Here is a 25,851-nt window from a genome sequence, read left to right as displayed (position 1 = left end):
TTCCCATCCACTCATTTATGAAAATAATAACTTTATTTCTCAGCCTAGAAAGGCTACATAAAACAAAAGCCTATTGGATTAGAAGTCTTAGCGGAGAAAAAGAAATAATCACCAAGTAGGGCTGTGGAGAGGCTCTACAGCTTAAAATTCAGGGCAGAAGCTCTGTGCATTTACAGAATCCTGAGGACAGCAATAAGTTATTAAGTTAGAGTAATCCAAGACAGGGGAAAAATTTATATATATATATGTGTGCACATTTTGCATTTGAGGTGTGAAATGTAATATGACTTAGAGAAGCTGCACACAATACAAATTTGAAAGGAAAAGTTCTGGTCTTGTTAAAAAGGAGAAATGCAGAGAGGGGAAGGAGATGCAGAAAACCTCTGTGTGTGCATGTGTTCATTTAAAAGCTGTTGCAGCTCTCCAAAGCAAGTGGGTCACCTGTAATGAACTGCAGTAAGCTTTTGCTTTTCAGTAAAGGAAAAGAAACAAATCCTGCTATCTTTCCATTTTCTTTTTCTTTCCACTATCACCTAGAAAATGGAGGCTTACTATGATCAGAGGCATGCTGTATTTTCAGGGGAGTCATCACTGTAAGAACAAAGGCCCAGCTACAGACAAGTTCAGGCTTGGCTGAAAATTACATAAAACAAGGCAGAGTTAAAAACTGGCTAAAGGCATCAGAGATAGGTTATACTGGATAAACACACTGAAATGGAGACAATCTAGACAAGAACAGCTATCTAACATTCATTCTGGGGAATAAGAAAACCTGAGATTAAGCAACAAAGCATCTTACAAAGATAATGCAATCTATGAGTCAAAGACCTTAGGAAAATAAAATTCTAATCAGATCCAGGAAGAGATGTTTGATTATCCTGGAAAACAGTCGAAGTTGTCACTGAAATAGTCTCAACAATAGTTATTTAGTAAATGGTACACATTTTATTAGAGATTTTTGACAGTTAAGATTGCTGTGTCTAAGTAGTCTTATATTTATTACTCATAATATATTCTGTATAATTTAAAACCAAAGGTTGTCAATAGTTCAGGTAATGAAAATGGCATTTAGCTTTGGTACACTGGACATGATTTCCTATGTGTAACAGGCAGAGAAATATTATAGTACATGTATATATTTCTGTCCAGTGGAAGAAACACATGCAGCAGTAGAACTATTCATTCACACAAAATGCTACTAATCACAACCAAATCTGACTAAACCAAACAAATTTAGCTTTTGCAGCTATACATGTCAGTGTGCTTGAAAGCCAGACTTGTTTGTTTTACTGTTTATTTTATTTAAATCATGGTATTTGGCAGCATGGAATAAGGGATATCAAATCAGCTTTTATGCTGTTGTTAAGGAACCCATAGAGGATGGGATTCAAGCAGCAGGACATCATACCCAGTAAATGACATATGCAGTACACTAACTTAAAATGTCTATTAGAAATGAGAGTGGCATTAAAATCTGTTACAATGTGGAAGAGGTGAAGAGGCATCCAACTGAACCCAAAAACTAAGATTAGCACTGTCAGTCTGCAAAAAACTATCCTAGATCTTGTCTTAATTCTGATGATGGATTGGGATACTGTAATCATGTCCTGGATCTCAGTGTTTTCTTCTGGTTTCATCTCAAAACAAATAGGTATCCCAGGAATAAATTTACTGGAAGAAGAGAGTTGGCTTTTTTCTGTGCCAGAGGTTTCTGGGAGGTCTCTGGAATGAGTATCCTGACGATGCCTTGAAATAGCTGGCATCACACTTGAGGTCTTTTTACTGTATCTTCTGTGGTGCTTTCTACCAAAGGTGCACTTCCATCTGGAATGGCTGGAGGGCTGCACCTGCATGCTGGTACTCTTAGATGGATGAAGTGTTAGGTTTATCATCTCTTTTTCTTCAAACTTGTTTTCCTTGTTTGATAGTCTGGAACCTATGCTTCTGCAGACACTGGTGTGACTAGCAGTTAAACATGCCAGTGGCAATATATACTGCATGAACAATAAGGCTAATGTAAAGGCAATTCTGTAGGAATCAGAAGGCCATGACTCAATACACAAAAGCCTGTTCTCCAGTGCCTCTAAATTCAGAGTTTTGCTGAGGTCCACAATTTTGTGGAAAACTGGCAGCGGGGAGCAAATGGCAAAGCCAAGGGCCCAAATAGTCACTATTAAGAAATAGCCTTGTTTTGCCGTTAAATTGCTGGAAAGGGGATATTTTATCATACGGTACCTGACTGCAGCAATAGATATTAACATCAAAGTAGAAACTAGAACTGATGCGCACTGGAGGAAAGGCATCATGTGGCACATGATAGTGCCAAACATCCATTGGTCAAGCAGGATGGATGTCAGAGTGAAAGGCGAACAAAAGAGCACAACTAAGATGTCAGAAAAGGCCAAGCTACCAATAAGAATGTTTATTATTGTCTTCTGCTTGCGCTTTAGTAGAGCCATTAATATAAGCAGATTTCCCATAAAACCAGCCAGACTTATAAGTGTGTACAGCCCAATAAGAAAGTATTGTATGTCATCAACACTACTCTTGTAATCTTCCCAGGCAGAAAAATTCTTTGTAGTAGCAGATGTGTTCTTGGTAGGTGTCCTGTTGTTACGGTCTTTGAATCCTAAATCCATTTTAGAATGCTGCTTAAAACAAGAAAGGCGTTAATTAGCATCGGTAGGCAGGATGATCTTGGTGTCAATCAGAAAGTGAAGGAACAGAAATTTACCTTGTATCTACCACCTTCATGCAAATAAATTAATAGTGGTATTACTCTACTGTAAGGCAGATCCTGTGTAAATTCAGGTAAATACAGATTAGTTTTGTAGATTTTATCATGTAGTGTTCAGCATACATAGGCCTCCTACCTGACTGCTCACATGGGATGATGACAATTTAAGATTCTGCAATATGATGCTACCTTTTTAACTGTGCTTTGCTCTAGACCATATTGTCAGCCTTTCCATCAGGGAGCAGTTAGCTGCAAAAGCAATCCATTTAGTCAGTGAGATTACTCATGTGGATAACAACTCATTAATACGAGTAAGTAAATTACAATCACCATCTGGCCATGTGCCTAATCATTACGCGGCAGCAAATTATAAAGAGGGCAACTGAAAACATATTACATTTTGACATATGTTCGGAATTACAGTAGCATTTCTTACCTCACTAGTAGAAAATGGGCACAAAATAGGTGAGAGCTTTCAAAAAAGATCAGTTTATAAGGAGATCCAGTGATCCAAGACGGAATTCCTAATGTGGTGCCTATACAAGCCATCTTCCATTTAATGTTGAATGTATTTTGACTGTTGCTAGTACTCATCTGACATCAGTGTTGAAATGCACACTGCTTCCAAAATCACCTGAAATTTGTTTCCATTCTCAAAATCTAACTCAACAAGACTTTTGCCTGAGAAAACCACAGCAGAGCTCTTCCCTGGATTAAACTACATTTCACTACCTCAACCTAATGAATGATGTCTCTGTTATGTCCTACCTTTATAATTTTTTCCCTGTATTCAACATGGATAAACAACAGGTTTTGCCATGAATGATACTTTTGCAGATTTCAGTGTGTGCACACATCTGCAATTTGAAAACTGTTTTATGAAAGTCATTTCAAGTGTAAATTGCATTTCAATACGAAATATTATCTGCCTAGTGATTTCAGAATGAACATTCTATTATCTTTGCACTACCATATATATTTTAGGTAGCAAGTGTGTAGGAAAAAACCTTGCAGGTAACTGAGGAGTTAATGAAAAAGCCATTGGTGTAATTCTGGACAGTCTTTCTTTTGCTTGGTCACCTTCGTTTTCCAGTTTGTTTTGCATGGATTCAGTTGAGCATCCCATTGTCTGATAGAAGTTTTCAAACAAGTCAGGAATTATTTGACTAAGGGAAATGAAGACTCATAACTCAAGAGCCAGATCTGTACGGATCTTCTTTACTAATCAATCAGTCATTGACTAAGAATAAGAGACTAATGAGAAAGAGGGAAAGAAATCCAGTACCATCCTGAGATTGAAAAATACTCCAAAACTCTTACAATTCTCCTAACATGGTGATGACTCTGAAGGAATGAGCTCTTCAATAATTATGTCTGCCTACTTAAGTAACTTTATGCTGAGAGAGATCATTCTGTGTAGTCTTCTATTTTGACACTAGATTGAAGGACTAACTTGTGAGATTAGGATTGCTTTCACAGTATCTACAGGCATTTTCATTAAGGTCAGTTCCTGCACATAGTCCTATCTGCCCAAAGGCCATACTGAGAAGTAACAATGTACACTGAAGCTTAACTTATAATAGCAGCTACGTATGTGTGAAAGATTTGTTGATCTATATACAAAAACTGCAGCTTCTTCCCTAGATCTTTAGGTGATACTGGCTGATCAGTGTGTGAAGAAAGAAGTAGCATGCCCACTGCTGGAAAGATTCTGTATCTGGTTATTCTGTTCCATTTTAATTGTCTTCTCTGATCTGAAGAGAAGCTGTATATTTTCATTACATTTTTCTTAGTTTAAATCAATGAATACTAATGAAGATAATTTGAAAGAAAAAAAAGATGGTGGTGTTGCTGTTATTTCCTACTGCCACTTTCAGCTTCAGGTGACTGAAAAGGAAGACTCTCAAGTCAAATGGTCAAATCCACCATAATTATTTTCTTTTGTAGAAACTTAGATTCCGTATGGGTAATGCTAGGAGTACGCCCAAGGGAAAAGAAAAAAAAAATGTTTTTTATTAAATGAATGTTTCCTCACTTCTTAGAATTTTATGTGGAAGATTGTTGCTAAGTTCAGTGGCTTTCTACACCTTCACATTAAGTTCTTGCAGTACAGCCTTGGCAGAGCTGTTCACTGTGGTTTTGACAGAATGCTTTGGAAACAAAAAGTCAATGTGCTGGTTTTGCTGAAGCAAACATATTTTGTCGAGACACACTGTGGTGCTTTGACCCTGACTGGGCCAGATGCCCACTAAAGCCACTCCATCACTCCCCTTCTTAGACGGACAGAGGAAAGGGAAAAATATGACCAATGACCCACAAGTCAAAACAGATGCAATTTAATAGGATGAAAAGCAAAAGCAAAGGCTGCACATGAAAGCAAAAGCAAACAAAGACGTTATTCTCTGCTTCCCATCAGCAGTTGCTCCCCAGGAAGCAGGGCTTCAACATGCACAGTGATTGCTTTGGAGGACAGATGCCATCAATGAATGCCCCTGCACTTCCTTATTTTATTTAGCTTTTCTATGTGAGCTGATGTCATATGGTATGGAATACCTGGCCCAGCTGTGTCCCCTCTCTAGATCTTGCCACCCCTCAGCCTACTGTTGGAGGGGAACATGTTGGAAAAGTGCAGCCTTGGTGCTTGGTTCAGCTGTAGCCAAAACACTGGTGTGCTATCAACATCCAGCCACACCACAGCAAACAGATGCTCTGGGGAGAATTCTCTCCACCTCAGCCAAACTCAATACACATACCAATATGGAAGAAACTTAGCAAGAGTGCCTCTGAAGCCCAGTGTAGGGCCTCCAGCTCCAACCCCTGGTGCTAAGGCTTTCTTCTGCTTTTTTGTGAGAGGTGAACAAGTGCCACCTCCCACGTCCTTATTCCAATGAGGAAGGAGCAGTGGAAGAAGCCATAATATGCTTTGGTCAGGCCCTGGGTGTGCACTTGGGCCACCACTCTTCTGCACCATCTGCCTATAGTCAGAATTTCAGAGTGACAGAAAGACATAGGGAGGGAATAAGATTATAGCCGGTTGGCCTCAACAGAGAACTGCTGTGCTGACAGAAGCTCCCTTTGCAAAATGCCCTAAGAAAATTTTATCTTCATTTTGGATGTGTGAAATGAAAGCAGATGTTTCCCAAAATAATAAAAAAATTGTCAAGTGGATCTCTTGCTCTCTGAGCTTCCTCTCCTGATAAAAAGAAACCAGTTGCTCTCTAAGCTTGAGTACCACTGGCAGAAAAGATGCAAAAAGTGATTTTCTGATATAACTGATCTCCAGTCCCCAAACTGATTAGCATACCACTGATTTCACAAGGCTGTGTGCACTTACTGGCATTTATCTTCCTGCTTTGTTTAAACAGCTGCTTCTATTTTGGGGTATACACTCACTCTCCTTCTTGTCGGTTGGTCAATCCTGGTGAGGCACGTGGTCGTAGTTTTCAGGGAGATTATGATTCCTGAAAATCCTGTTGTGGGAAATACAATTAAATAACATAGCTGCTCTTGAAAATGTTCTCCTCGTGTTTGAAGTGCATTTCTCAACTGAATGCACCACAGTGCCAGAATGATCTTGTACATCTTTTCAAGAACAAATGTATTCAGTTCAAAGGTATCTGATGGAGATGTTGTAGCTGTCATCTCCAACAGCTGGATCACTTTCATCTCCTACATCAATTAAGCAAGCGAGGTCCCCTTTCTGTCTTCCTAGTCTGTGTATGATCCTCAAGACTGTGCTCGGCTACACTTGTATGAGATCACACCCTGTAACTCAAAATGGGTTTGCTTAGGTCTCAATTAGTTTCAGGGAGATGCCTGAGACAGGAGACTAGGAGGGACTGCAGTTTCATGGCAGGATTCAAGGTGGTTTTGAGTATTTACTGTAAGAATCAAATGAATGCAGTTATCATTTAACAGAAGGAATATTTGTGGTTGCCTTTTACAGCAAAATGTGTTTTATGAAAGCTGATATATCACCACCTTGAAAGATTTCAATTAAAACCTCCTCAAAACTGCATTCATTTGTGATATGCCTCAGTGTGACTATCTGATTACTATGACTCAAGTTTTCACCAAAATCATGCTTCAGAGAAGTTTTCAGTTGCAGCTTATCTAAGGCCTGAGTGACAGGGGGAATTTAAACCATTGTTCTGGTTTAGCTGGGTTAGAGGTACCGCATAAACTAAAATATGCTAGTTTAATATGTTTAAAATCTTGTCATTAATCTCACTATTCCACTTGAAGATGTAATTTAAAATACAAAATGCATAAATCACAATTAAGGAGAGTGAATAGGATAGATATTTTTCTTTCTCTGCATATTTAAGTGGACATTCTGTACTTCTCTGGAATTTTCACAAATACAAAAGGTAGGCAGGCAACCATACTCCTCTGGAGGCAATTTTTCTTTCAGAAAATATTAATTATATTAGACAAAATACTTATACTAAGGTTTATTAATGCAGAAGAGCTTCTATCCTTCAATATCAGTACTAAGTTGACTCTGACTGCTGGTCCCTGAATTGTCTAGTCAGTTCAGTTTGCGTAACAGACCAACTATCATTACAGCTGTGAAAAAACATGCAGCCTTAGGAGATCTTTGTCTTAAAAATAAGACTAAATACAGAAAGGAAGCAAAATGTGAAAATGCCCTAAGAAATGTAATCTTTCTGCCCCCATAACACTGGAGTGGTGTCAGGGCTGTATCAAAAATAAAATCAGATAAAGCCTTCCAATTTCTGCACAGTTGTACATAGTTGATATTACAGACTGAAACTGCCTGACTACTTAAGCTTAAAGAAAGCAGAGTTATGCTGTTGCTACTCGAGAAATGGATGCTCTGACATCATTAAAGACAGAGGTAATGTCTGAGACAAAACCTGAAACCACTGAGGAGTTGCATTCACAACACAAGCTTAAGATGAAATACTGCCACTTCAAATGTTCTTGTTCACTGCTTGCAACAGCAAAAAAATTAGTTCAAGAACCTCAGAAAATTTAAAGGAATGCGATCACTTCAGAAGTCCAGACAGATTTTTGTGCACGTTGATGGTAAGCATCTTTATGTGTTGCAACATTATTCTGGAAAACAAGAACACAGCTTCCCAAAATAGCAAAAGCCAACTAACAAGATTATTTCTCCAGCTCCAAGGAAATGATATGCAATCTAATAGGGTAAATTTTGGGCAGAACAGAAAACTTGAAATACATTTTACACCAGGGAGCACAGCAGATGCTGACTTGTGAAGGAAAAAACCAGAACAAAACCCCAAAACAAACCTACCAGCCAACCAACCAAAACTAACAATAACAACAAAAAAATCAACAAAACCACAAAACCAAAACAAAAAAAACCCAAACCCAACCCAAAACTACAGAGACGTATTTTGGCCCTTCCACACCCCGCTGGGGAATCACTCGGTAACGTGCGCTCCGAACCTCTCTGCGTCCCAAACCACGCACCCGCCCTCGGCCAAGAGCCCCGGGCTCACGGCAGCCGAAGCCCCGAGGCTGCGCTGACGCACAGACAGCTCCGTGCTGGCGGCGCGCTGCCCCGCGCCAAGTTGCGCGGCCGCCCCCCGCTGGCAGGGTGCCTGGTCTCGGAGCGGGGCTCCCTGCGCGGCGCCTCCGCGCCCCGCGCAGCGTTACCTCGGGTTTTGGCGGCGGTGGTAGGCGGAAGGGGCCGCGGTGGCGGGGCGAGGCGTGTAGCACTCATAGCTCCGGTCCGCATCGCGGTTCGGGGAGCACGGGTCCCTGGGGGCGGGGGGAAACACGCAGCCCCCAGGCCGCCTGGCGGCGCATCTTAACGCGGATGCGGCAGCGGCGGCAGGGCTCTCCTGCGGCCAAGAGCTGGGCCCCGCGGCGCGGAGCCGCCAGCGGTGCCGGGCGCCACGGCCGCTGCTGGGCAGGGCTCTGGCAGGGTCGGGTCTGGGGCCGCCGTTGCGGGCGGTACCTGGAGCTTGCGATTCCGGCCGCACTCCGCTCGGCAGTTAGAGTTTCCATGGAAATACAGCGAAACCGTAAACAGAGCCGCGCTCGCCAGCAGTTAAGGGATGTTGTCGATGTCTCGCCCGGAATTCAGGGCACAAATGCTGTGCATGTCGCGGGACACGGGGAAGTATGAGCACAGCCAGGCAGTGACCCGGGCGCTCCGTGGTCCCCCGCACTTTGGCTGCCGCGGTGTTCTGGCTGTATTTATCCATATTGCTCGAACACCCTTTAATTTTTACCATTATTTTAGAACAGGTGGGAGGTGATGGATTTCCCCCAAATAGTTTTCCTTTCCGGCTTGAGTAACTCAGTACTTACAGAGGCAAATATCTGAAGGGTGGTTTTAATTTTACCCGGGCCATCAGTGGGAAGGCAGGGCAGTTTTTAAAGTGAGTGATATTTTAAAGCGTAAAAATTGATGGGTATGTCATAGCACAAAGGGCAAAAAGACAAATTCTGCTGTTCTCACCAGCTGCTATCTTCTAGCACAAGAAGAGTCATTGATCATAGTCCAATTACAGGGCTGCTGGAGAACTGAGTGATGTTCAGGTCTCTGCGAGCACAAGTGGCAGATTCTGACACAGAAGTGTAATGACTTTCTCATTTTGCCAAGGCACTTCTTTGACAGTTGATATTAACACATCACTGGAGTAGAGCTGGCAGTATAATTAGCTTGTGAAGGACTATACCACTCAAAACACAAAACAGCTGGACCAACCATATTGTATCTTTCAAATAGTCCAGTTAGGTTTCTTATTCAAATTAGGTTAAAATTAATTCATTTTAGGCAAAGTGATCAAGGAGCAATTAACCTTAATCTTCGACAGATGAGCTCAGGATTGTGGAGAAGATTGTCCCGTTTTTCTCCCGCTTCAGCATTATTCACCACCCACTGCTGGTGATTCACTGCATGTGCACGCAAGTGGAGCACAGGGAGTTGCCAGGTAGAAGTGATGTGCCAATCCATCGCTTCGTTTAAAGACAGCTCTCCTATTAGTTGCAAAGGAGAACAGAATCCATTTTAGGGCTGAGAAGCTGTTCTTAGCATTTCTGACCATCTTCCCACTTAACACTGGTGGCTTTGAAGCTTTTCACACAAATATTTGCTATGAAGACAGAAACTTGCCCTGGTTCTAGTCTGCAGTAATGGGGGGAGTTAAGACCATCTCCCAGGGCACCAGTTTACTGAGTCTTGTTCCAGGAAGATTTGCACATTGCAGACCCCACTGCTTGAAGTGAAAGTTCCCTTACAGAAAGAGGGAAGTTTTAGAGACTTTAGTGTGTCTTCCTATGAAAACATGTGGCCACAGGAGACTAACAGTGCCTTTACAAAAAAAAAACCACAACAACCCTGATTCTGATGGCAGAGCCCACAGGTGATAATTACGGCTTCTTGCATTGTACAGCTATGATTTATGTGGCATGGCATTGTACCTTCATTAGATGCACAAGCAGTCTACCTCCATGTTGACCATTTCTAAAGCTGGCAGTTGCCTACTACAGTTATCCAAACAGCCTTCATAAATGACATGCTCCTTAGGAGGAGCAATCAGTACTACAAGTATTCCTTCCACAGAACAGTTGTCTCACAGAATAAAATATCATACTTGTTTTATTGATTGTCTTCTTTCAGGAGGGTTCATCAACCAGTAATGTACTACCACGCTTGGTTTTGTTTGGGTTGCACCCCTCTGCCTCCTTCCCCCCTTCTTCACTCCCTTCCCGCCATGAATGACACCAGATTTCTCTCTGCTGTATTTGGACAATTCATCCCTGGTATTTGCACACCTCAGAGAATTACTATTCAGACCATTATATTTTTTTCCTTTGTACTGTTTGTATGCCTCTGTCTTGCCAGTAATACTACTGAATAGTGAAGTAGATGATCAAGATGGGAAAGGTAAGACATTGGAGACATTTAATGTCAGGACTGACAACAGACAATAGGACAAGTTCCCTAGAATCTGGTCTCCATAGAGTTGTTGAAACCATAGGGGATCTGTAAAGGAAGTACAAGGTGGAGATGATGCACAGAGGAGCTAAGGAAGAAAAATAGCACGTTAGAGAGAGGAAGCTGAGATTTCTGAGTCAGAAGGGCATAATAGAAAATAGAGGAGATAAATCTGTTTTTATATGGATGCAAATATTTTTTTGGCCTGTTTCTTAATGCATTCCTGAATGTATCTTTGTTTTGAGACTATTAATTCAATATATGAGAAAATACAGCCTCTAAAGGCTAACTGTGAAAGACACAAAGACTCAAAGCTCCAATGGAAGTTGGTGAGAACTGATAAATGCCACACAAAGCCAGAGTTGAAGGTATTCAGTGTCCAAATTCCACAGCATGTAGTCAATCATCCTGAGTCAGTCTAATGTTCGTGTAAATTCTGCAACCAATGGAGCACCTATCCTTGGGCAAGGTTAAAAGTTAAGACTTGGTATTTTGTGAGATACATATAAAGCATTTGTCAGTCAAAATTTTGTCCCCACATGAACCCAGTTTGTTATCCCCACAAAAGTACTGCTAAAATGCTATTGCAAAACATTATCAAAATTAACCACTAATGTCTGGCTTTTGTATGGCCCAACCTTCCCACAGATTTTACCTTGCAGAAAGCAACTGGGCATGAAGGCAGTGAGCCTTGGACAAATAAAGAGATTGCAGTGTTTGACATCTTTGTGATAAAAGGCAGGACATCTGTTGGCTAAGGAATAAAATACTTCCAAAAGTAAGCATATAATTGATTATTTTTGCTGCCTAACATGTCATCACATTTGTTGGCTGATGTTATACATACGGACTATTAATGCCCCTCCTGGATGATCATAGAGGAGCACAGGGCCTGTTTCTGCTTCGTTTGAAACCAGACAAGAGCCTGTGTATCAGTATACGTGAGTTTGAACCCTGAATGGACAGAGTGAGGTAGCTGTAGTGGAAAATAATGACTTAGTATTTTAATCAGGTGGACATAATTTATATGCCTTGGGCAGTTGTTAAGTAACACTGTATGTGATCAGAATAGCTTTAATGTTAGTTTGGTTGTATTGCTGAAAATGAAAACACAGCATTAGCATTAGAGATTATGTAATTATTCGCACAGCTTCTTTAGATCTGTGATATTAGCAGTTAAATGGAGTGTTGTTATGTTTGGTGTCAGTTGCAGTCATCACGGAGTAAATATGCTCTTAGCCAAACAGAGAACCTGCTGCTATTCTCCCTGTACTTGACAACAAAACACCTATTTAATGTACTGGTGACGGACTTCTGCCCCAAGGTGTGCAAGTTTCTTTATCTGTGAACAGTGTAATATGAGATGCAAGTATTACAATGGTATTGATGTTCATTAATAGAAGATGAAAACAGTTAAAAAACCTTCAGAGGATATTTCCATTAATTTCCATAATGGTGGCTACAATTTGTTTTATATACAATAAAAAACTACAAGCTACTCTCGTGGTATTCTTACACTTGGTTGGACTTAAGCTTTACAGAGGGATTGCATTGCCCGAAGACATGACAATACACTGCTAAGGAAGAGGCAGCCTCATTTTATGACACATTTTCAATTTTTTGAGAGTTATAGTGATAGTGAATTTTAATGGTTTGATCTCTTGAATTATTTTTTCCATGTGTTTCTTAACATCAGAAAAGATGAATATAACTCTTCCCAGGCTCAACCTTACTCTTTCCCCTGACACTTCTGCACTCACACCCACCTTGGCAGCTCAAGGGGATGGAGAATGTGGGGTGTGGTCAGTTCATCACATATCACTGCTGCTCCTTCCTCTTCAGGTTGTTCCTCTATCCCACTGAGGGGTTCCTCCCGTGGCATACAGTCCTTCAGGAACTGCTTCAACATGGGTCCTTCCCACAGGCTGGAGTTCTACAAGAGCTGCTTCATTGTAGGTCCTTTCTTTCAGGAACAGACTGGTTTTATGAGGGTTCCTGCCAGAAAACCAGCTCCTGTGTGGGTTTCTCTCCGCAGATCACAGCATGGATATAGATATGGAGGGGTAATTAATTGATTGTGAGATGGTACTTTCAAAATTAGTATTGTTATTAATTTTGGTATTTATGAGTCTCCCCTCCCCCAAATTTTGATAATAACAATTGAGTTCTTCTGCAGCAGTCATGGAAATATTATACAAAGGAATAATGTAGGATCTAGAACAAATAACTAGCAAAAATACATAAACATTAAACTCAACTGAACTGGAAGAGAAAGTCTTGTGGTCAGTACACCGTTTATGGTTAATTATACTGCTTGTCCACTAGATGGACTCAAGGAGCTCCTTCCTGCTGATGGCAGAAGGCTGTTAGTGAATACAAGAGTCTAAGTATTTTCTCACAAAAATGATCTTCCAACTTGGCGGGGCTAGCTACAGCTTCAGACAGAACCCAAATGCTTTCAGGGAATTTTGTCAATGTTACGTCAGCTGTTTAGGCTTCTGATTCTTCCCAGGCTTCACAGGATGCTGGGGAAAAGAGACAGACAGTTTCTGACCTTACTCTGGTTTCTCTGGATGATCTGTGTACTTCCAGGACTCCCTGTCTTGGCAGGAGACTTTCAGGTGTAGGCAGGATGTCTTGCAATGTGCAGTTTTGGCATGGATGTTATGCTGGCTGTGCAGGCTGATCACGTGGAGGCATTTAGAGCCTGTTCCTGCTAAACTCAAAGCAGGCAGTTTTCAGGCAGTTCAGCAGAGCTAACTTACAGCTTAGCAAAGCATAATGCTGCAGAAGGCAATGGCAGGATCACTTCCAGAAACAGAGAGCACGATAAGCAGGAACAATGGCAGCAGCAAGCAGCAAGCGCAAATACAATGGCAGAGCACGTTGGCGTTACCTGCTCATCTCTTTTTATCAATACAGCTCAAGACTAATGGGTCTTTTGACATAAATTAGGCAATCAGAATGGCAGTCAGCTGAGCTTGACCATATTAGGTGAAACCATAGGCTTACTTTACCCAAATATGGGAAAAACATAGGCCAGGCACAAGCCAAGTGTGTGTACCCTGTTCAGCACAGGATGTAAATAGCAGCAGAACAAATCTGGGCAAGGCAGGGTCCTTAGACTCAATGGCCTCAGGTTCTTTGTCCTCTTTCTTGTGGTTGCTTCTCCCAATAGCAGAAGGAGGGAGAGCAGAAAAACATGTCTGGGCAGGCCAGGACATGTATAAGCCTATTTTGGCCTATTCAGGCCCACCACGACAGATGTCTGTTCCACCATAGTCCTCCATGGGCTGCAGGGAAGCAACTTATGTAACCATATTCTCATCACAGGCTGCAGGGGAATATCTGCTCCAGCTCTAAGAATACTTCCTCCTCTTTTTTTTTCACTAACCTTGATGTCTGAAGAGCTGTTTCTCTCACATTTTTGTTACTTCTCTCTCAAAACTGATACACAGCATTTTTTACCTTTTCTTGGGTATGTTATCACAGAAACACTATTAGCTTATGAGCTCAGCTTTGGACAGTGGTGGCTCCTCCATTTTGCAGTTGTCTGAAAATGGCCTGTCCAACACTGGGGTAGCTCCTGGTGTCTTCTGACAGCAGCCACATCTGTAGCCCTGCCCAACTATCAGAATCTTGTCATGTAAACCAAAGCCTCTTATTCTAAACTTGCCTTTAAAATGTGTCTCTGCTCTGAATACTTGCTGGCAGAGTACTACAAATTTGCAGCACATAATCTTTATTTTAATTTTTCAAACAGCCACCTTGCCTATATGGGTAAGAGTATTAAAGGGAAGTAGTAAGATCATCCTAGCATAGAAAAAGACTTTTTTTGCCTGCCTACCAATACAGCTAATGTTCTTTAAAATCTCTATATTGGACAATAATTATTTTTTTATTGTTAATGCAAATTGATATCTACATCCATAGCAATGAGAGCCCTGAGTTCAACGTATCCTAGAGTGTCACTGCTTCAAAGAGAAGTATGTTCTTTACAGAATCTTCAGCTTAGATCTCTGCCTGAGAGTACTCTCCTTTGCTCTGCCCCGTTGAAGATTGGTGAATGTTAGTGACCCAAGTGTGACTGAAGTTCTTGCAAGGCATTATATACAGCTTGTGCTTACCTTCTGGTTGCTGTTTTAAAATGTCATCAGTGCCCCAGTTACTGATTTATAGTAACCTTTAAGTATGCCTGCACTTTTCTTATTCACATGAAGCACTACAGTTACAATGCAGTTGAGTCAACCTCCTGGAAATACAGTGTAAACATCAACCTCAGTGCTGGATTCTAAGACCCTCTCATGAGGCTCCTGTTGGGGAGTGAAAGTAAGTTCTTACATACAACTACTTTTTTAGCTATAAGTATTATAGTTCCTCGCTTGAGAGTTATCCACAGTGTAACAGTGTTGTCATCTGAGTGTGCCTGAAGGTGAGAATTGTAAGAACATGTAATTCCTTGCACTTGACTCTGGAGCATTAGAAGAGTTAGGGCACTTCTGTTTTCCAAGAAATTTAATCTTCTAATACAGTCTGCAGGGTCTGTAAGAGCGTTTTCAAAGTGGTACTGAAGTTTATCTGGGTATCTTTTCTCAGACTTCGAAACTTGATAGGGTTTATGCCCATTGAAGTAGATCTTCTGCAGCAGTGCTTTTTGTGAGTAACAAAACAAAGTAGTTGAGGGTCATGAAAAGAGTGAATGAAGAATTTTTTTTTTTCCGTTTGGATTCTTAGGAATTTGTTCAGTAAATAGTAAGTTATTCTCCTATATCTTGTAACAGTTTTCGTAACTACTCCTGTCAGATGCATTAAAGAAAATATCTGGTTGCCCAAAACTGGAGTTTTCAAAAGAAACAGACTTCCCAGGCAGGCAGCTGTTGTCACCTTTCCAGTTCTGCATCTCACTATGGAAATCTGTTTTTTATTATCAGGAGGTCATTTTCCTTCCAGCTCTTTGGAATACACCACTGCTCTGCATGAACCTGCAGAAACCCCCTTCTTTTTTTCACAGGTCATTCAGGATGGTGAACCACTTGGCTGAGATGAATAAAAAAATTGCCCACAAAGGCTGCAGTGCAGAGGGTTTTTGAAGTTCGATTATTGACTTAATTGATTTTTAGATAGGTTCTTATTGCTTTTGGCTAAAAAAAAAAAATAGTAAGAACAGAAATCTGACAATTCTTAATGTACCCATCTTTAAATATACCAGACGCTAGCTGTACTGATTTAAAACGATAAACCGGAACTTTGTAACTCGTTCCTGATACTTAAAATCATCTCGTCCCCTTTCCGACAAAGCTTCTATTCCCATCTTGAGTTTGGCCACAAGATGGCAATAGCTTGCAGTCAAAATGCTGAAACAGCCAGACAGATTTGAAACTGTCTTGCTTCCTGAGCTTTTCTACGCGCTCTCCCCGCTCCTTTTTGTTTCAATATTTAATTGCATTTGTTTCGGAATTACTAGGCAACCCACCCCCAGATGTGGAATTTAAATGTGATGTGGTTGCAGTGAGATTTTCAGGACCTGCTCAGCAGAACACCATCATGTGATAATGGGATAAGGTGGAGTTCAGCTTTAAGGGGAAGTCTCCATCCTTTTCATCAATCTTTAGGATCTCCAGCTGGAGGAAATCAGAAGATCCATCCCCTTTCCCTAATCCTTCTTCTCCATCTAGCCTCCTGAGCCAGCCCCTGAACAGATCAAGACGGGCAGAGCAGTTGCAAGGTGAGTTTCCCCAGTGGTTGCTTTCCAATGACTGGGGGTGGTTGTGTGCTGGTTAGATTGGTATTTGCTCTTGCTCTCTTAAGTGCAGATGACAAAATCTCAGGGAAAGGTAATCTCCGGGCTGGACTTGCAGGTGGCTGGGTGAACCATCAGCATGGGCTGACAGCATTTCGTTCTTCCTTTTGAAGAGCTGAATAGTTTTCCAGTGCATTTCCTTTCACCTCACAGCACATTACTTCACCCTTTCTGTCGGTGCTAAACTTTTGACCAAAGCCCTCCTGGAGAATTGTAAGGGTATGTGTGGTGTCAGAGGCTGTGCAGTCACCCAGAGGGGTCTGCAGAGCTGCAGGTTCTTCCCACTGCATGCCAGCACCTAGGATGAGGAGAGTCTCCCTCATGGCTTGGGAGCTGGTGGAGTAGGGGACAGGGAACAGGGCAACTGTCCAGGAAATGCAGCTTCGTCCCCTCCTGATGCCTGGTCCATTTTTGAGAAGTGGGCAGGGAGGAAGGGCACCTTAGCACTTGCCAGTAATGCTATGTTTTCCCAGCTGCACTCTCAGGTTGCATCTTTGTTATGGGGAGAGGTGAGAGAAGAAGGGCCACTGGCGTTTTTTGGTTTGAGTTTGATATCTAAGAAATATGCAAGAGTAGAGCTTGGCTAAGGGAAAAGAAAAATCAAGAGAAACCTAGGCCACCTCTTTGCTGAACACAGTTTGGTTCCAGCTGGTGAAAAAAACTGCTTATTTGTCTCCTTGCAGGACGGAACTTCTCACCTACTCTGCTTCTGCTGTTGTCCTGTCAAGTCCCAGGGTTAGACTGTCTACCTTGTGATGAGTGATAGTGAAGAACATGATTAAATCCAGACATTGGTGTTTGGGCTAGGGTAAACTTATACTGTTAGAATCGAGGAGTCCTAGCTTTCTACATCACCCTTTGGGTAAAGGACCCATTTCTGGCTCTGACTGAAGTGATCTGTCAAGAGGCCACATGAGTGTGACATGCTCAGGTGCATACCTGGCTAGATGGAAAATCAAAGCAGCCAAACCTCAAGCACAGATGGCTTTTGTCTGAAATCACTGATGTTTACTTTGACAGAAAATTGTCACTCAGAGGCGAGCTATGTTGCCTGTTGTGGTTTCATGTAGCCATGTGGTGATTATATAAGGAGCTAGCAGAGCCAGCTGAAGTGAGCTCTTGATGCTAGCAAGAAGACATGGTGATAGCATGGCCATCCTTTGGCTGTCCCTCAGAAGAAGCTGAAGCTTCAAGCCTAGTCCTGGCACACTGGCTATCCCCCAGTGAGGTGGCAGTGTCAGCTAACATCCCCAACACATGGCTGGTTAAAAAGAATGCCACCAGTAACAGGCAAAGATGATTCTGCTCTGGAGACTTAGATGGCACTGAGATTTGTATCAAGTATCATTTAAGACCAAAACCTCACCCATCCAAAGGTAACGTTTAATGAAGCACATTTTAGTGGCCAATACTTTTGCAGCTTTTGTGATAAGTGTCATACAGAGTCAGGCCTGAAGCCCAGTGGTGTGAATTTTAGTGACAGTTCTTTCATTCCCATAGTGTAAGGTTAAATGAGCGATAAATTTAGCTTATGGAAGAGTGTGCAGAGGGAAAGGTCCAGATTCAGTGTGGCTGCCAGTAACGGTGAGCTGGACTAACGATGTGTTCGGTTCCTCTCTGACCTGTGTTAGTATTGTCCTGCTCCGGCAGGGGGCTGGACTCGATGATCTCTTTGGGTCCCTTCCAACCCCTAACATCCTATGATCCTGTGCTTTGATGTCTGTCTGTCTGTCTGTCTGTCTGTCTGTCTTCCCTTCTTGCTTGCTTGCTTCCTCACTTTTTTTTTTTTTTGCCCCTCTTCCCTTCCTGAAGGTAAAAGCCTGATTTTCTCTGATTTCAAAATCCAAGGCCTTCTGAAACGGGGATTATTTAGGCATGTCTATTTAAGCATCCTCACTGCATAGGGAGAGAAATTTTCTGCAGTGTCTAATTTTCGCTGGTTTTCATCTTTCAGCTTGTTGTGTCCTTTATTTACTGTATAGCCCTTGCTAGCTGAGACTGAGGGGTTCAGAGCTCCTGATTCACCTTTGATTCAGTGCCAGTGCTGCCTCACACCAAGTGCATGTATTAAGCAGAAAAGGACGCAGCAATCTTTGGAGTAATTTTTCCGCCCCTCAGTTAGTCAGATGGAGTTCCCCCCCGCCCGTTATGCAGCGACTAGATACAGCTCCGCTTAGAACAGCTTGAGAAAGAGGCCTTTGTAGATGAAACTTGTTCAAAGTGGATCCCAACCCTCGAGTGCACTGGTGAGACGCTGAAATGTCGTGTGTCTTGTAGTGGCGCGAAGGGGCCGGGAAGGGGTCGCGTCCCCCGCTTGCAGGTCTGCGTTCCGATCCTGCCTTCTGCCTTCCTTCCCCGGACCGCAGCCCCGCTGCCGCCTCAGATCAGACGCCGCCACCGACGTCGTCCGGCGGTGCTTTCCCTGGCCGCAGGGTGGGTGACGCCTTCCCGCGGGGAGGCGAGCCCGGCCGGCTCCGCTTCCCCAAGGGACCCGGCTCCGTGCGGCGGGGGCGGCCGTGGCGGTGTCGGGGAGGGCGGGCTGCCGGAGGTGACCGGCCTTGGTCCTTCCCTTCTCCCCAGGCTGTGCGAGGGAGATGTGCCACCGGACTCTGCCAAGAACCAGGTGACGGGCCGAGGGGCGCGTCTGGAGCTCCAGGAGTGGCCTGGATGACAGCGGCGGCCGTGAACGTCCTGCCCGCGGCTGGAAACAGCATGAATACCTCTATCCTTGCCCCCCAGGGAAATATTTCCAGTCCCCTGAATTTTTCTGAGACAGGCTCCCAAATTTTGCAGTTTGAAGATGAGGATTGCCATGTGCCTTTGGCCATGGTCTTCACACTGGCCTTGGCTTATGGGACTGTGATAATCCTGGGGGTCTCTGGGAATCTGGCCTTGATTGTCATTATTTTAAAGCAGAAGGAGATGCGCAACGTCACCAACATCCTCATTGTCAACCTGTCCTTTTCTGATCTCCTAGTGACCATCATGTGTCTTCCCTTTACTTTTGTGTACACTTTAATGGACCACTGGATTTTTGGGGAGGCTATGTGCAAATTGAATCCTTTTGTGCAATGTGCCTCAATCACTGTCTCAGTCTTTTCTTTGGTCCTCATTGCTATTGAACGCCATCAGCTAATCATCAATCCCCGTGGCTGGAGGCCGAACAATAGACATGCCTACCTGGGCATTGCTGCCATATGGATTTTAGCCACAGCTTCTTCTTTGCCTTTCCTTATTTACCACGTGCTAACGGATGAACCCTTCAGGAACGTAACATTTGATGAATATAAGGACAAATATGTGTGCTTGGACCTTTTCCCCTTGGACACTGCCAGGCTTTCTTACACCACGACGCTTTTGGTGATTCAGTACTTTGGACCACTTTGTTTTATATTTATTTGCTACTTGAAGGTAAGAGGCAATCCTTTCGCGATACGTACTTCATTCTGCCTGATGTTTGTTTATCCTTGCGAGCATGATGGTTGTACATGTTTCTCTTTGTTGAATTTCCTGCAGATATACATCCGACTGAAAAAAAGGAACAGCATGATGGACAAGATGAGAGACAATAAGTACAGATCCTCTGAAACCAAAAGGATCAACATCATGCTGATCTCAATAGTGGTCGCATTTGCAGTCTGCTGGCTGCCTCTCACCATCTTCAATATCGTGTTTGATTGGAATCATGAAATTCTGCCTGTCACTACCTGCAGCCACAATCTCTTGTTCCTGATCTGTCACCTCACTGCCATGATCTCTACCTGTGTGAACCCCATCTTCTATGGATTTCTTAATAAGAACTTCCAGAGGGACCTACAGTTTTTATTTCATTTTTGCAATTTCCGCTCCCGAGAGGAGGATTATGAGACCATAGCCATGTCCACCATGCACACAGATGTTTCAAAAACCTCTTTAAAGCAGGCAAGCCCAGTCGCATTTAAAAAAATTAATAGTGATGATGATGACAAAATATAAAGAAGTAGTAAAAATTCTACACCTGAAAGTGTGATCACAGCTGAAATGTGTCCAAGGACAAGCACAATTACATAACAAGTGCAAAATGGGTAATGTTTTATTCTTTTTCCCAAGGAACTTTGTTGTCGCTTTGAAATTATATGCTGTGCATTTTTGCCTCTCAGCAGTTATATCTGAATCTTATTATCAGACATAGCAGGACATGCTACTACCTATGGTTTTCATTGGTGGCTGTCTTTTTTTCTGTTTCTTTTTACAGTTATGCACTTTAGCACAAAGATATATTTATTGATTTATTTTTAAAGAAGTAGTTACCAGGAGTGTTCATGTAAGACCTTTAGAAACAATATAAACCCCAGGAAGGCTGTCACTACCGAGGACATCCATCCCAGCATAAAATTTGGACATCTGATTGGAAGAGGCCATCCTTTTCTTCTTTTTTAATCCATCTTCATATGAATGTTAAAATCCTGTAAAATCAGTGCAGGCATGCATAATATGATTCCATGAAACCTGTAGAATATGTTAAATGGGGACATGCAGTTGGCTTCATTCATGGAGCCCATTCAGGATGCAATCACTTAGGTTCAAAGACAGGACTAAGAGATAAATTCTGTTCTCATTTACAAGCATAAAACTCTACAGTAATTCTACAGAGCATAATGGGATAACTCTGCTGTTTCACCACAGCAAATGAAAGCACAAATGAGCTTTCAGTCCCAACCGATTATAGCTGATTTTAACAATACAGGCTTTTTAATTTAAAAGATCTAAACACCGTTTTCATCTGCCGTTACTGAAAGAGTTAGTGTTGCTGGGATGGAATGTACTGTCTGTCCCAAGCCTATGAATGATGTAAATTCTTGAAACCTACATGAGATATCTAAAGGGACATGGGACTATTGACTATCTTGACAAGGTACAGTTCCATCCTCACAGGGGACAGAGAAAACCAGATCTGAATATGTGTATATGTATTCTTTTAAAAAGCTTTAGCTATCTGAGTCTTTTCATAACAATTACTGCTGATCTATGTAAATTATGTATAGCCTCATAATACTTTGTGTTGAGATGTAGTGGTAAAAGGCTGGTTTAATCAAGATCTGCAACATTTTAAAGGAAGACATTGATATAGTTTGGGTGTACATTTAGCTTCCAATCTTTCAGTTTCCACAGCTGGTTGAAGTGCAGAGATATTTGACAAATATTCATGATAGAGCTGTCTGTGATACTGCTTGAAATATATATCCTCTAATTACACAAAATATACATGACTAGATCCTCAGCTGAGGGAAACTCACATACCTTGACTGCTATAAATGAAACTACAACTGAGGTTCCATGTACTTTGCTGTACAACCAATGCTTTTTTGAATAAGTGGCTTTTTAAAATACAACATAGATCCCACTTTCTTTCAATGAGGTCACTTCAAACTATTCTGGCAGAGAATAGAGTCTTTAAAATGGATTTAAATGTAAATGTAGCATAAGGGTAAATCTAATACAATATATTTCTGAGCAAAAAGTTCACAGGATGTGATGGGGAATTCAATATGTTCTAAATCTGGCATGGATAAATGCCTAAGAAATGAAAATTACTTCATTTGCCAGTATTTAAAAGTCAAAAACTGCCTTGTGCTGTCTTATAAGCAGTGTAGAATATTAAAGTAGCAATGTGTCTTTGTGCAGTATAATTCTACCTGTTTCTCTACTGGCAGATAATTTAATTAAAAAGGAAGTTTCTATGGCTGAGGGAAGAAAGGAATGTAGAAAATAAATTAAAAGTAATAATTTTCTCTCAGAGCTTTGCCCTTTTGAATTTTATGAGATTTACCTTTTCTTGTGACTCTTTATGGAGCATGCTGCTAATAATTTGACAAGTCTCCTGAAATTACCCCCCTGTCACTTTATGATAATGTTCATATGCTAAGGAGTGTGTATTTTCACAGAGATATGATGTAGAAGCCCAGCCATGGTTTTTTCTATTAAGAATCTTACAGTGTTTTTTTTCCCATCAGAAAAAAAATACACAATGAATTTTATTTTTTCCCCCATTCTTTAATTTATCTTCTTCCCAGTGGAAGAAAAAAACAAAATTATTTGATGACTTTTCCAGTTAGTTTCCTAGAAAATTTTGCTCAAGCTACATCTGGTGTTTATACAGAGTAGGTGTTGGAGCAGCTTCAGAGGAGACTTCTGGTGCAGAGACCTAAAGCTGATGTGTCCTAAGATTTGGAGGTCTCCGCTGGGATTGGAGCATAATTACTCCTTTTCAGCTTTTCTCCTACTTCAGGTATGGCCTCAGATCATTCAGCACATATGGTACTGTCTCATAATATCCCCTAAGAATGCATGTCAGGTGGTTTTTTTGCCTACCAATATCTGACAAACAAGGTGTAGTATAAGTAAGAGCATTCCTTTGGCCCAGGAGCCATTTTGCTGCTGCACTGCTGCCCTATGATCGGGATTCACTTAGATGTTTCCTCACTTCCCTGCAAGAAACCTTTTGAGCCTCTGCTGGAGATGCAGTTTGGCACATTGCCATACAAACAGCACAGGAGATGCTGCCTGAAATGATTGGAAATGAACACAGTGTAAAGAGTGTTCAGCAGGAAAATGTATTTGGAGAATTTCATAAGCAAAATCATTGCTCTTCTGAAGATTTCTTATGAGGACAAAGACAAGAGTAGTCTCTCTGAGGTGCAGACCTGACATCTGTGGGGTGTAGATGAGATCTATTGAGAGCAGTAGTTTTGTCTTTGCTTTCGTGAATTCACATTGGAGTTCTCAAAAGCTGCTGGAGACTTTCCCCACCTGACATCTGGTGATGTGGTTTAATCTCAGAAGCAACTAAGCACCATGTGGCCCCTTGCTCACTCCCTCAACAGTAGGATGGAGAGGAGAATTAAAAAACAACAATAGAAAAAGCAAATCTCATCAGCTCAGATAAGAACAGGTTAATAACTAAAATAATAATAGCAACAACAACAATAATAATAATGAATACAGCAAAAAGAGAGAGAAATAAATCTCAAGAAAAGGCAAGTAATGCACAGTGTAATTGCTCACCACCTACTGACCAATGCTCAGACGATCCCAAGCAACAATCTGCCCTTCCTGGCCAAAGCTTCCCCCCCAGTTTGCTTACTGAGCATGATGTCATATGGTGCCCTTTGGCTCCTTTGAGTCAGCTGTGCTGGGTGCGTCCTCTCCTAGTTCCCTCTGCGTCTTCAGCCTCCACTGGCAGGGTGATATGAGGAGATGAAAAGCCCTTGACTTAGTATGAATACTACTTAGCAACAACTAAACATTGGTGTGTCATCAACATTATTCTCAAATATAAGACTCAGCACTATACTAGCTGCTAGGAAGAAAATTAACTTTCTTCCAGACAAACCAGACACATAGCTACAAGATTAATCCTCTTTTTTGACTTTTGAGCTCCAGCATGGCTTCTCACCTTCTAAATTCTAAACTTCTTTGCAGGATGAGCTGTTGAGCTTCATGTTTATCATTTTTCAGTCATTCTGGTTTGATATTTGTTTATCCTATGTGGTGTTTTGTCAAACTGCTCATGCCTCAGTATATGTTGGTTTGTATCTCAAAACTCTAAAGATCCCTCATATTCTTTCAGAATGGTAGGCAAGTTTTACTGGCAGGAAAACAGAACACTGATGCATCTATAATGTATTTGCCGTTTATCTTGCAGTGCATTTCATGTGAAATACACAACTTTCAATGAAAATTGTAACTTTAATAGCCTTACATGAAAAAAACAACTATTTAATAAACATTAATATATGCTTCATTTCTCAGTTATTTTATCATCTTCCAAGTCACTTTTATACATCAGAGACATTTAAGAGTTCTGCACAATCTAAATACACCATACCAGACAACATACCAATAAGGTATGTTACCTTAAAATTTACTTCTGTATTCCCATGCTGCTTTTTTCCACATATCTATTGGTTGTGCTGCTGTCACTATGCACAATAATCTGCAACTTTTATGCCTTCATTTTAAGAGATAACTATTCTTTTAAAAAAAATATTAAAATTATTTACAAAAAAGTATTATTTGAAAAGAGAAAACAATTAGTTAATTAACAATGCTTGCTTTTAGGTATGCTAGGAAAAAATGGCCATGAAAAAAAAAATATTCAAAATCAACTTTTTTTTCTTTTTCTTCTCCCTCTCCCACCCAGGATTTAAATCAGATTAAACCAGGAAATGGAATTAACGTGACAGGACTCCTCAGGTCACTTGATCAGATACTGACTGCACATCATTACTGATGTAGGTGTGAAGGATTCATATATTCTGACTCTGCTGTCTTGCAGTACAGTACTAGCTGTTATATTCAGATTCTAAATCAGTGTATATTTAAATCCAGGCTTTTTCATCAAATTCTTTTTCTGGCCTCAGGAAAATGTTCTGAGAGCAGGGAAACTGGAGAATTTGCTTAAAGTTAGTAATTTGTCAAGATGCTCTTCAAAGGTGCTGGCCTGGCTGGCAGTGCACACTCTTTCCTTGAAACCAGGTTTTGAAGTTAGCTTATTATAGAAATAAATTAGTGGCATATAGTTTTTTTTCTGGAGCCTAGTGCCTGACAGTGTTTCAGTTTAAGGCTTTTGCTCAGACCTAGTGCTAATTTCTTGGATCAAAGTATTTACCAGTGTATAGAGAATAAAGACCATAAAGAAGCTATATTCCTGCTTTTATTTTTAAAACATACACAGCAGTAGGAAATGTGAGCTTAAACAGCACTTCTGTTCTGCAATATAATTAATTGATTCAGCTGAGTAGAAAGAGTAGAGAAAGAATAATTGCAACCAAATGTTAAGTTTTGTTGACAGCTGTGTCTCAGCTAAAGGCTATTTACAACTCCAAGCTCTACTGTATACTCTTCATTACTGTGGTATTTAATGTGTGCTATCTGCCTCCCAGAGTCATTACTAAATACCCAAGTCACTACTAAAGTGCTTTTTTTCTGTCATCTGTATGTGGCAGAATTTAACATGTAAGAGGAAAAATAATTGATCAGCTTTAGTCTCTTACACTTTAATTAACCTTTGGCTAGACATAACTTCTATTTAATATGTTGTCCACACTAAACAGTGTGAATGGGCTAATTGAAGTTGATATTTCAAAGATTAGGGAGAACATTCCCAAAGACTAACTTCATCTGGAGGATGGTGGTTTTTCTAGCTTATTACAGTGGCAACCCAGGGCAGTCACACCTTCTCTACTCCAGGTGCTACACATTGCCCAAATGGCTTTCTCTCCATCACTTATAGAGGCTGCTAAGGGACAGCCAGCTTCCAGGGCCATCACTAGGCCGACTACTGCATCCCTTCTATATTCAGTAGTGCTTCCACTCTCACTTCATACTTGG

The 25,851-nt window shown here is 41.4% G+C and overlaps 2 protein-coding genes across 6 annotated transcripts; one reads left to right on the top strand and one right to left on the bottom strand.

Annotated features, from left to right (window-relative positions):
- Positions 1 to 922: 922 nt before the first annotated feature.
- On the bottom strand, positions 923 to 8,891 carry NPY5R (neuropeptide Y receptor Y5). 3 transcript variants are annotated; one of them, XM_064148758.1, is made up of 3 exons: positions 8,691 to 8,891; positions 6,072 to 6,207; positions 923 to 2,651 (listed from the first exon to the last, which is right to left on the bottom strand). In XM_064148758.1, exons 2-3 carry the CDS (start codon positions 6,075 to 6,077, stop codon positions 1,308 to 1,310), a joined length of 1,350 nt encoding a protein of 449 aa, XP_064004828.1. In that variant the 5' UTR covers positions 6,078 to 6,207; positions 8,691 to 8,891; the 3' UTR covers positions 923 to 1,307. The 3 variants fall into 3 exon arrangements, with proteins under 3 accessions (XP_064004828.1, XP_064004827.1, XP_064004829.1); XM_064148757.1 differs by lacking the exon at positions 8,691 to 8,891 and adding an exon at positions 8,387 to 8,679; XM_064148759.1 differs by lacking the exon at positions 8,691 to 8,891 and adding an exon at positions 8,387 to 8,679 and having other exon boundaries at positions 923 to 2,648.
- Positions 8,892 to 15,886: 6,995 nt separating this feature from the next.
- On the top strand, positions 15,887 to 24,262 carry NPY1R (neuropeptide Y receptor Y1). 3 transcript variants are annotated; one of them, XM_064148756.1, is made up of 4 exons: positions 15,887 to 16,404; positions 18,757 to 18,912; positions 19,060 to 19,890; positions 19,996 to 24,262. In XM_064148756.1, the coding sequence occupies exons 3-4, from the start codon at positions 19,147 to 19,149 to the stop codon at positions 20,452 to 20,454; spliced, it is 1,203 nt and encodes a 400-aa protein (XP_064004826.1). In that variant the 5' UTR covers positions 15,887 to 16,404; positions 18,757 to 18,912; positions 19,060 to 19,146; the 3' UTR covers positions 20,455 to 24,262. The 3 variants fall into 3 exon arrangements, with proteins under 3 accessions (XP_064004826.1, XP_064004824.1, XP_064004823.1); XM_064148754.1 differs by lacking the exon at positions 18,757 to 18,912; XM_064148753.1 differs by lacking the exons at positions 15,887 to 16,404; positions 18,757 to 18,912 and adding an exon at positions 18,560 to 18,725.
- The last annotated feature ends 1,589 nt before the right edge of the window (positions 24,263 to 25,851 follow it).

Source organism: Pogoniulus pusillus, chromosome 9 (assembly GCF_015220805.1).
Source record: "Pogoniulus pusillus isolate bPogPus1 chromosome 9, bPogPus1.pri, whole genome shotgun sequence".
Taxonomy (NCBI): Eukaryota; Metazoa; Chordata; class Aves; order Piciformes; family Lybiidae; genus Pogoniulus; species Pogoniulus pusillus.
Note: the sequence above shows the minus strand (reverse complement) of the source record. Positions and strands in the feature narration are given on the sequence as shown.

Bases quoted from the DNA above. Each gene is read 5' to 3' on its own strand.
- NPY1R (XM_064148753.1), top strand. From the start codon at position 18,684: ATGAAACTTGTTCAAAGTGGATCCCAACCCTCGAGTGCACTG. The intron at 18,726-19,059 runs GTGAGACGCTGA...CCTTCTCCCCAG, and splicing joins CCCAACCCTCGAGTGCACTG to GCTGTGCGAGGGAGATGTGC. The intron at 19,891-19,995 runs GTAAGAGGCAAT...AATTTCCTGCAG, and splicing joins TATTTATTTGCTACTTGAAG to ATATACATCCGACTGAAAAA.